We start from the raw sequence: 11,486 nt of genomic DNA, 5'->3' as shown, positions 1-11,486 counted from the left end.
TATTTCCTAGGTCCTGTTGTCTGTACATTTTATAGCCTGTTGCATTAAGGGTTTATGCAGATTCTAAACAAAAGTTTCCCTCAATGTAGGAGGTTGATTTCTTGAGTGTTTCTCCTAAGAAGTTAAACAGGTCCTTCCTCCAAGGAAAGCACATCACTGCTCTGCTTCTGGAACATCTACATACCCAGTCGTTGCTGTTTAGCATCCTTGTCACTCACAGAGCTGCTGCGATGACGGCGGCGAGCAAATCCTGAAAGTGGAAGAGTGAGACACATGTGAAAACAGCATTCTGAATGACAGCGTTTTAAAGCTGGGCAAGACTCCCCAGTAACGCATTTGAGGACCTGAAGAGGCAAAACCAGTGAGACAAAACTATTTGCAAATACAGGCTGAGTTTACAGAATTGCTTTTGCAAATGTTCAACATATTTCAACATTTACTTCAAATAAAAGCAGAGGTGCACAGAAAGACAATTTGGGCTTGGACTTCATGAGGCTTCTCCATGCTCTTGTCCCACCCCGAATATGCTACAGCTCTCAGGAGTGACCAAGGGGTCTGGGCTAGTTGAAAGACCTTCAGTTATGGAGCTTCCTGAACTTCTCCAGCCAATTCATTCCAACACCTAGTTTATTTATGTAGATTTTCCTAGTGGATAACTTCAACCTTGCCTGCAACAGTGTGATCTGCTGCTTCCCTGTTCCACCCATTTGAGTGTTTTTGCAGAGAGGTCCAGCAGGTCCTTCCTCCTCCCTAGGACACACGATCGGCTACGAGTATTCAACATTTAGCTAACACCAGAACATGACTTTGCATTTCACAGAGCTGTTAATACCAAATCTTACCGTTCTCAGCCAACAGTAGCTGGGACATCAGAATCAGAGAGGAACAAGCTGCTAGTAGAAGCCTGACTTGGAAATTCTTTGCAGGAAATATAATTAATTTTAAAAGGCATGTTTTGTAAGAAATGTGTCAGGTTTAGCAAATGATGCTCAGATTTTTTTGCACAATCCCATCATGTGCTTAGAAGCACAGTGCTGAGTAGTGCCAGCACCTTAGCGAAAAACTACATTAAAGGCTACAGAGAGCCTAATCAAGCACTGCAAAGTTACGTAGGGCATTGGAGGAAGTGGTTATGAACACATGAAATAAGCCTGGCAGCTCTGAGACAGAGACAAACCAAATAGCCATGCCACATATCCCAGCTACACACTGCAGCAAAGCCCACAGCCCAACTTCTTTCAATTGTTCTCCCCTCCTCCTCAGGATTTAAGTCCTCCCAAGGCAGGATAAGCCCATGTGATGGACCTGAAAGAAAGCAGGAGCAGGAAACAGCAATGACCAGACATACCTCAGCTCCACAGTTTTCTTGTGAGTGAGGCGAGCTGCCAGGTCAACCTCCACCAGCTCAGCTGGCCAGGGAGCACTGTGTGCTATATATACCACTGGGAAAAGCTGCCCTGCATTTTCTGAGACTGACCACAACCACCTCACTGGTGAATCACTGACTGAATCATACTGGCGAGTACTTTTGTATGCCGGGCAATGCTGCTGCCTTGCTTTGAACACAGGATCTGCTGTTACCCTGGAGAAAAGGGCAGGAAATGGCTATTTCTGGAGAATGCACAGCCCAGATTCCCAGGGCTGTTTATGGTGATTAATTCCTTGTTTGTTTATGGTGTGCTCTCAAATGGAGAGAATGGGCAGAGCTGAGAGAGGCACGAGTCTTTCCTTTCTTAACTGCTCTTAGTAACTTTTGGCACTATTTTCAAATCTCTATTCCACCAGCAACTGGTGAGATTTACCACCACTCACCAGAGCAGCACAGCAGCTGGCAGCAGCAGTCTGTCTGCAGAACAGAAGGGTCACTTTTGTTTTCAAGAGCTGAACACTGCATGTGACACACAAGGAACAGTATGGGCCGTGCCCTGACTGAGCAACAGTCTCTGCATGAAAAGCAGAGGCACAAGTTTCTCTGTAACCGTACGAACAGCTGGAACTGCAAAGCATAGGCTGGGAGCTATGGTTTAAAACGGGAAATACCAGCAAAGATGGGCAAGGCAGGGAGTGCTCCCTGCTCAGGGACCATGGTGCCAAAACCCTGCTCTGTCGGGCCAGGAGCAGGGAATGCAATCAGCAGATGCAAACACACAAGTTAGAAGGTGCTGAGGGCACTGGCAAACCTTGGCAAGCAGCAGAGACAGCTCCACGAGAAGCTCCTGTTGCTGTGAGTGCGAGCCTTAGCCAGTCCCCAAATTCACACAGCAGGAAAAAAAATGGAGAGCGGCTTTTCCTTCAAATCTTCTATTTTTCATCAGTGGGCAATCCAGGACCCATTCCCTCCCTGCCACCAATGTTAAGCACCTCTACAGGACACAAGGCCTGAACTTTGCTTTCTGCACTGCCAGGGTCCCGGCTCAGTGACCTCTCCTCGCTGCAGCGTGCAGAACACAAGGCTTCATTTCCTGCTGCTTCAGCTGCCCCCAGCACACATTGCAGGAGGACACAGCAAACTGATGGCAGCTCTCTGTGATAATGTGGATTTATTTTGCCGCTGCTTCCACCACTTATCCTCTCACAAAGCTGGATTCTTTCTTTCTGCTGTGCCACTCTTCACAATGGGAAGGACCTGGGCTGGTGTTTCATTTCCTGCAAACTTTTGGTTTCAGTGATCTGGTGACTGAGAAGACAACTCAGAATTTGGCAGCTTCCAGTTATTCCAGCAGCTGTTACATCATGGTCCAGGGTCATCGCTCAGTGGTGGCACGTACCTCCAGTACTTTCACATTGCACCAAAGGCTACTGATGGACATTTGGGTGATGGGTGCCACTGCAAAGTGATGGAGGAAGAGGAGGGATTTTGAAAACAAACTGAGTAGAGAGGCCTCAGTCCCAAATTCACCCCTGAAGAAAGCCCTAGAGAACTACTACTGCCCATTCGTTTAAGCTCTGATTATGAGTCCTCTAAAATGGTTTCTGCTGGATCAACTCCCAAATAGCCTGTCTGCTCTTCCCTTAAAAGCCAAACCAACTTCCTCCAGCTACCAATGAGCCAGCCACAGTTAAAAGCACAAAAAGTGGAGATTTTTCAGAGTGGGTGGGAGATTCCCTTGGTTAGAGAAACTCAAGTGAACGAGTGCCTTAGCAGAGCCAGGACTAAGACAACTTCTCTGAAATTCAAGAGGAGAAAACCAACCAGGGGAGTTTCATCAGGAAAGCACCAAGAACAGAAAAATCAAACCTGGAGCTGCAGTGGCTTTCTCACACCTCTGTAGTGCTGTGGTCAGTATGTGGGGCATTTGTAGCCCTGCCCAGCCCACGGGCAGAAAAGATAAACTCCAAGAGCACAGCACCCGAGGGTCTGCTCCAGCCTTACCTTTCAGCACAGACGACCGGGCACTCATATCTGCGCAGGCTTCTTGCTTCTGGCTTAAGATACCTACAGGAGTTGGATTGGAAGTGAAATAGAGTTACTGTGAGGGTCCCGCTTTTGAAATCTGGGGTGCTACTGGCCAAATCAAAGGGCAGGCAGCCTGTAACACACATGGTGGTACAAACCAAGATGCAGTATAAGGGGCTGATGCAACACAGCCAGGTTTCAGGCTCCCTATCTGATCTTTTCCATTCAGATTTCTCTAAAACACGGTTACCCTCTGCTTTCAAGGTGAGCGAAACAACTTTCTTTACAATACATACAAACTCAGGGCGTGGGCAGCTCTGGCTGATCTAAAACCTCACCGCAGCCAAAAAGGGAAGCCCTACTCTTTTCTGTTCCTGCAAAGGGGGTGTTTCAGTGATGAAGCTGCAGGCAGAGTCACTCTGCAGCTCAGTTAAGGGCCTTTTCTGAATCACTGCATGGTTCAAGCTGCCAAAAACCCACACTCAGCACAGCCAACCCCGCAGACAACGTTCACAGAGCTTCAGAGGGAGACCCTGCTCAGGATACTGCACACTACCAGGACTCTTCTCTTCAGATAAACACATGCCTGAAAGTATCACTCTCCAAACCCAGATGGGAAGCCTCCATACATTAATTCCTCTTACTGTCATTTCCAGCGTGTCCCAGTTGGGAGCGCAGGCCAGGACTGTGGTATTTCTAGCTCTAGCATCAGCACGGAGTGACAAAGAACAAGGCTCCAAATGGGCACACGTGCTGCACCACAGCTCCACATAAAATCCATTCAACAGCTCAGACGTCCCGACTCTTGCCCTGTGCACCATGGAAAGCACATTAAGCCAGTTCTGCTGCTGGAAGACTCGATCCCACTAATTCTCCACCACTCATGCTCTGCTTGTGCTGCCACTCAGGTTGGTTTTAGCCTGCATCAGTTCTCCATATCACGCTCACCATGCAGACACAGAAACTCTTTTCGTAGGAAAGCCAAGGCAATCTTCTGGTTGCTGTTGCCTAACCTAAGACTGCTTTTTTGCTCTAAAGTGTGGTCCTGTGTTGACATCCTCCAAACCATCAGCTCCTGCCCACACCCTTGGGACAGCCCCTGCAACCACACAGTGGGTCAGAGTTAACTAACGCCACTCCTAGAGCAAAACCAAAAGCAATTCATCTTCAGAAGGATCAATGACACTAAACTGTTAATGCTACAGTTAAAACAGCCTAAGTCAACTTCAAAACCTTAAGGGACATCTTCCTTTTTGATATGCCATATGTTTCAGCTTCAGTCCGAAGAGAAAGCCCCCATCAGTCCTTGTTCCCTGTTGCTCAACCAGTCTTTGCCCAATCTCAATTCTGCAAAAGTAACTGCTGCTGCAGGCCGTTACCAAAGGCTGCATCTGTCCAACCGATGCCAGCAACAAGAAGTTACTGCAAGCAGGATGTCACAGTGCTCGTGTAAGACTTCCTGAGAAGCATGACGTTACCAGAAAAGAATTAACAACCAGGTAAAGTAACCCAGTAAGGGAGAGGCACTGGTGCCACGGGCTTTCATACACGAGAGCACACACACACTGTGTGTAGTCTACTACACAAGATGCAGCGTGTTGACCACGCTCTTTATGGATCATCTGATTTCCTTTAAAGCCACTGTCCTAGTTGCTAATTAGAGATATGGGGAAGTGGTTTTTTCTTGTGGTGTATTTTAAGACTTCTGTATTGCCTTTATTCCTGGATCAGGGTAATAAAAAATAGCAATTAAAAATCCACAGAACAAAAAGGCAGTATTATTTTCTTCTTCAAATAAATTGATAAAAAAAATATCTCAGCTTTATTGGAAAGGAGATGCACAATTTTTATTAGCTTTGGCTTTTTATGTCTATTTTTTTTTACCTCAACTTACATTTCTAAGCCAAAAGTTTAAATTCCAAGAAAAAAATACCACAACAAATTTCAGCAGTTTCAAAACCTTCCTTCAAGAAATCTAGAAGATAAAACCTGGCAAAACAAACTTTCTCACCAAGAAATATGGACTGAAGCTAAATTTTCTGAGTAAGAAAATCACTGCCATCAAGAAACTCCTGAGTCAGTATTGCATCAGTGTTTTTCACAGCTATCGAGATGCTTTCCACTCTCACAAAAAGCAATGGGAAATCTCTACAGCACAGCACCCCTTTTTCCCCACTTTTCAAATAAGCCTAATTAATGCCTCAAGAACAGCAGTTTTTCTCTAGGCAAAGTCACTTTGCCCCTGAGGACACTTCCAACTCAGGAATCCAGATCATACGACCACATAGGGTCCACAGAAACCTCCACCCTCAAATCAGGCCAACTCCTACTGAAAAAGCCAAGAAAGTGCTCATCAACACCAGCAAGCCTAGCACAACTGGTAAAAAAGCACATGTGAAAAATGTGAACCAGTGCTGTTTACTGTCAATACGTATTTTTGGAAAGACTGATCTTATTGCAGATATTATGGTGAAAGACAGACAGGGTAAAGCAGGAGATCATTTTTGAAACCAAGTGGCTTGGTTGAAAAGACTCGTGGCTGCCTGGACACCAGGACTGTCACCTCTCAGTGACGAGGCACCAACCATGCACGTGAGGGCTCTGCGGTCTCTGCCGAGACTGGCCTGGTGCTGGCTGTGGGGGGCACGGCGTAGGCTGTCTTTGGAGAGACAGAGGAAACCAGCCTGGTCTCCATTACCTTCTCCCGCAGCACTTATGAGCGATATCTCCAGATCCAGGGGGAGATCGCACTCCATGCAGAGGTGCTGTGCAAACTGTTTCCAGGTGCCAGGGCCAGCCTTCTCCAGCAGGTCAAGAAGTGCTGAGACTTCTTCTCTGTGGTTGGTGCTGCCATCCAGGCCACTCAGGGCCATCCCTGGGAGGAAGCGCTGGGCGGTGGTGAGCAGCCATTTGGGACGGTGGCTGAGGAACTCCACCAACTGGGGGCGGGTGCTTGACACAGCTGTTTCCAGGTCTAGATCATCGTTCAGAAATGGAGGCTAGAGGAATGAAACCAGAAAGGGCAGCAATGGGCACAGAAGCAAGAGATGTTCACCCACACAGCCCTGCTGCCGAGCAGCCAGCACAGCCCTTGGTGTCTTGATGTGCTTCTTTACCCCTTGGTCCAACCCACCATTTCTTATCTGCCTTTCTCTCAAATGCCAACTCAGCCACAATGTGGTGCAAGGACCACAGCGCTTGTCTGCACAGCGTTTAATGCAGAGGTACCGCAAGTGACAGGAGCAAAACCAGGAGTCAGTCTCTCTGGCATCAGCCACAGAAGCTCTGCTGACACCTCTATTGCTGCAGTGGCCGCCCACCAAATATGACAATCTCAAGCACCTTTCACTCACAGCAGGACCTCTGGAGAGGCATGGGACTCTAAGAGCAAGATACTTCCCTGCACAGAGGGCTCAGGCAACTGTTCTTGCTGCTTATTTTGTGGTGATGAGCAACTCATTTCTGCCCTGGTGACAATGTCACCCTCCACTTCCACTTCCTTCCCACAGCAAAGCCAAGCACATGGGGTCTCCTACCTGCATTGTTGTGTGGCCAGCCTCCTCTCAGCTGTCAGATGTAAAGGTGACTTCTGCTCCATACCCTGACGAAGAACTGGTCTGCTAGCGGCAGTGTTTCAGCACACAGTGACACTCTAACGCATGGTGCATATTGATAAGCAGTTGCCTCACTCGGTGCAGATGCCTAGGGATAACAACAGAACAGATTGTAGATACGAAAGGGCACGGGCAATTACATGGGTCTCAGATTTGGAAGCTCTGCCTTTGATCCTGGGGTCAGCTGTGGAGCTTTTCATCTCTAGGTGGCAACCTCAACCCAAACCAGCAGTGACCACAAAGTTTGGACACTTGAGGATCCACTACTGGTGTGATGAAAATGTGGGACTGCGCCTTGTGCCCTAAGATGCAAATGAAGACAGACTTTACAGGAATGCTTCAAGGGAATCACAGCTTTCCCGGTGGCACTGCCTGACCTGAGCTGGTCATCTATGGCCACCGGCTGCTCTCAGCCCCTCTGCTGAAGTTGGCATAGAAGAAGCAGCAGCTCGCTCGAGTCAGGAAGTCACACCAGAAAAACCTGTGAAAAGCTGATCCTCAGAGGTTACACAGCTCTCGCAAAAAAGTTTTGGGTGCAAGGGACTGAAAATACCACCAGTGCCAGCCCTGTCATCTCAGCAGAGGTGGCAAAGGGAAGCGTTCTCCCTGCACTGCAGCTGGCGCTGGCTGGTGTCTAACCACTCCTACCACAAAGCAACGCCCATCCCACATGTCTCCAAACATCCCGCACGTCTCCAAACATCCCGCAGCAGGACCCCAGCCCAGGCTACAGCAGAATCAGGACCGCACCACAGTGCCATTCCCAGCAGACAGCTGTCTGCACTGATGCTGAGAGTCAGCTCCAGCTCCAACTGCCATCACCATGTCTGCAGGAAGGCTGAGAAGCAGAAACCAGAGGGAGCAGCCTTCATGCTCCACTTCCCCACCTGTCTTGCGTCTGGAGGGCACAGTCCTTCCAGGTCCAAGACTGCTGTGCTGTGTGGAGCAATTTCTGTGGAGCCAACTCAAAGCAGGAGCAGAAGCAGGAGGGTGCTTTGATGGAAAGAGGCAAGACTTTCCCATCTGAGCAGAGACAATGGCTAATTCATCAGAAAGTCATGCTCATGCTGGAGGGACCTCGCAGCAGAGCCGTGCCACTCCGTGGGGTACACTGCACGGAGGGAACACCACTTCCCCAGCACTGCTGGGCACGGCATGCACCCCGAAGCTGAAGACAAAACAAGAAGCAGGTGCCAGGTTGGAGCACGGGAGGTAAAATTGCTCAAGACATTTGTCCCGCTCATGTTTAAGAGGATATTCCTTCCCACATAATCCAAGACCATCTCTGCCCTCTCTGCATTGCCCCTTTGAGCAGCCTCGGGTGGTCTGAGACTGAGTCACATTGATGCAGCAAACAGATGCAACAGCAGAGGAGTGGATGGGAAGGACCACATCAAGATGTGGGTAAAACCCCCAGGTTGCATAAATTCTCTAATGCCTTATTTTAATAAGAACAACAAAGAAGTTCCTGGTGAAATGCTAAAAAAAATGAGCTTATCCAGGATCAATTTTCTCCTCGGGCTATTTCCACAATGCTAAAAACTGAAGCTCTGAACCTCATTGGAAAGGACTCCGCAAATCTTCATTCAAAATGTTTTGTTATGAAATTAATTTTAAATTATCAGTTATACATAGAAAGAATGCATTAAAAAAAAACAAAACACAAAACCAAAGGAAACAATGTGTCAATTAACTGGCAAGCTTAAAACAAAACATTTAAACACTTCAGATTTAAACAAACTGCAAAATAACAGGGCCTGAAGCAAAACAAACTTCATTTCCCAGTACCCTGATCACTCAGCCTTTGGGGACTTTCACTTTACATTTCTGCAGCCAAAAACCAGAAATCTGTAGATAGCAATGGCATGACTTTATTCCCCTGATGACCAAGAACTACTCACTTAATAAGACCACATTAAATCAATCAATCAATCAATCAATCAGACCTTAACGCCCATGAAGACTGAAAGTCATGCAGGCAGACTAGACTTGTATGAACTAATGAAATACTCAAGAACAAAACAACGCTGAAAAATCAGATGAAAGCTCATGTTGATACTGCACAGCTACTATACTATACTACACTACACTATACTCCTATATCTATCCTATACTCTTATATATATCCCACACTCCTATACTATACTGCTCTGCTAAATAAGACCATCAGAAACAATGAGCAGTGACCTACAGTAAAATGCCTCTGAGCTCAAAACAAAGGCCAAAAGCCTCTCAAGAAGCACCAGAAAACTTATGAGCTTTGACCCTTCCCCTTGCCCTTCAAATGCAGAAACACCATTAAAATACACCACAAAAATACACCTCGCCTCTCCTCCCCAACTTGGCGTTCACGCCATTGCCAGCCACGAAAAATAAAACCGAAATGTGAAGCTCCCTGTTGCAAATCTCCCAACTTCTTGCATGCCCTGAGGAGCACATGCTACTTACCCAAAGCCCAGAAACCAAGCAGTGGCACTGAAAACAATGTTGGGGGTCACAAAACGAAGGACTTGGGCGACAATGTCCCCTGCCTTAATTTCTTCACTTGCTAACCCACCGCTCTCCTGAGGCATGCAGCTTTACAGTGCTTTTGGGGACCCGATAAAACAAAAGACAGAGCAAAATGAAAGTAAAAACCAGCTAGGAATTCCCCAACTGCAACTCGTCTGTGGTAAGATGAGCAAAAATACCCGCAGATATTAGAACAGCAGAATATCAGAACAGTAGAAGAATGTTACCCTATTCTAAAATCTATAGCTAGATGATAATTTAGGTAAAGCTTTTGGGGAATGGTCCCAAGAAATGGGACTCAAGGGCAAACACTCCCAGTGGAGTAAACTCTGCCCTGGTTATGGCTAAGGCTCTTGCAATGGGAATATTTTTATTTATATGCATAGGTCTGGTTATTCAGGCACATGGAAATTTTTTAATTTACCATTTCCATTATACCTAAGAGAAAAAAGCAACCTCCCTTTCCTTTTGAATGGGGAGAGAGTTTAAGTAAGAATGTAATACGTGTGAATAATTTGGGGAAAAATCACTGGTTTCTAGATAGAACAGAGACCTCCAGATCTAGCCAGATTGGGTGCAAAAAAGCCAATGAAATATTATTACTGTTTTCAGAGAAGCTACGTTGGAAAACCAGATGCAGCCTGCAGCCAAGATCCAGAAAAGGCAAGATGGCACACAGTACTTCTTCAAAATTTAGAATAAATAAAAAACAGGTCCAACAACACCCACATCTCCAGAGAGAAATGCTTGCTCTGGCTGTGTCACCTTGAGCATGGTGGAGTGGATGGGGGCAGCTCTGAGGGAACCAGAGGTGGATGAAGGGGACCATACATGGGTGGTGAGGAGCAGCTGGAGAGGTGACAGGCAGCACCCATTGCTATGCTGTGCCCCGTTTTGCCACCCTCCTTGCCCAGACCTGGCCCACCACACCTCCCACTGGTGTTTCCACCAGACCAGCACTACCAATGCAACCCCAAACTGGCAATTCTGTGCCTAAAAATCTATCTCCTCCTTGACAGACTCCCATCCATCACTCCAGCTTGTAAACGCTGCAGATACTGGTTTGCTCCCAGTCCCCAGCAGCTAAAGTCACTTCCAGAGATGTTTCTGATCTTAAGCATGGAGAAGCAAAGGGCACAGCCAGACCCCCCAGCCCCCCCAAATCTACACCTTCGTGGAGTGACCCAGCATGCCCAGGAGGAGCTGGACGGGGCGGCGGTAACCCTCCCGCCCAGGACAGTCTGTCCACAGCACTCACCCGGCCGGCTCCCCTCCATCCCGGCGCTCTCGTACCGGCAGCACAGCAGCTCAGCACCGCCCCGCCGCGGCCCCCTCCCTGAAAACCGAAAGAGCCCGGCGGAGAAGCGGCTTTGCCGGGAAAACACGTGGGACAGCGGCGCCGGCTCCGCGCCAGACTCGGCGAGGAAAGGCTCCGGCAGCAGCACCTGCCAGGGCACCATTTTGCGGGGGGGAGGCTCGGGGCCACGCGCGGCGCCCCTCAGCGGGGCTTGGCCACCATTCTGCGGTGGGTGCTGCAGCCCCACACGGAGCCAGCTTAGGACCCTCGGGGGGTTCACTCGCTGCATTTCTGCAACTTTCTCCCCCTCCTTCAGCAGAGTCCTCGCTCTTCCATGCAAGGCATTTTTTTTCTGCTATTTCTTATTTTTATTAATACTCATCACTCTAGTGGGAGGTCATTCAGGAGGACCAGAGGGCGCTGGCTTCACAGTAGCCAGTTCCTATTGTCTTCAGCAGACATTGCCGTGCAAAGAGGGAAAGTGTCACCTCAGCATTGGTGGCTTTAGAAAGGAGAGAGCACAGGCAAGCCCTTAGCTGGTACTGAAATAGCCAGAGGCAGTGATGGGAACGGGGTGGGAAGGGACGTGGAAACTTACCTGCCCCACCAAAGCTTCCTCAGGGCCGCTGTTGGCCACACCACCATGTCACAGCTTTCACACCATTCC

General features: G+C 48.2%; 1 protein-coding gene across 1 annotated transcript in view; it reads right to left on the bottom strand.

Moving 5' to 3' along the window:
* The window catches only part of NLRC5 (NLR family, CARD domain containing 5), a 45,283-nt gene extending 34,301 nt beyond the window's left edge, over window positions 1-10,982 (bottom strand). Inside the window, exons 1-6 of the mRNA XM_010183872.1 lie at window positions 10,781-10,982; window positions 7,279-7,313; window positions 6,998-7,099; window positions 6,096-6,396; window positions 3,374-3,436; window positions 185-250 (exon numbers count right to left, since the gene is read on the bottom strand). Coding sequence (XP_010182174.1) covers window positions 185-250; window positions 3,374-3,436; window positions 6,096-6,396; window positions 6,998-7,099; window positions 7,279-7,313; window positions 10,781-10,982 — 769 coding nt within the window. The remainder of the gene's footprint in view (window positions 1-184; window positions 251-3,373; window positions 3,437-6,095; window positions 6,397-6,997; window positions 7,100-7,278; window positions 7,314-10,780) is intronic.
* Window positions 10,983-11,486: the final 504 nt, after the last annotated feature.

The sequence above is a fragment of the Mesitornis unicolor genome, unplaced genomic scaffold (assembly GCF_000695765.1).
Source record: "Mesitornis unicolor isolate BGI_N332 unplaced genomic scaffold, ASM69576v1 scaffold33444, whole genome shotgun sequence".
Classification (NCBI taxonomy): Eukaryota; Metazoa; Chordata; class Aves; order Mesitornithiformes; family Mesitornithidae; genus Mesitornis; species Mesitornis unicolor.
Note: the sequence above shows the minus strand (reverse complement) of the source record. Positions and strands in the feature narration are given on the sequence as shown.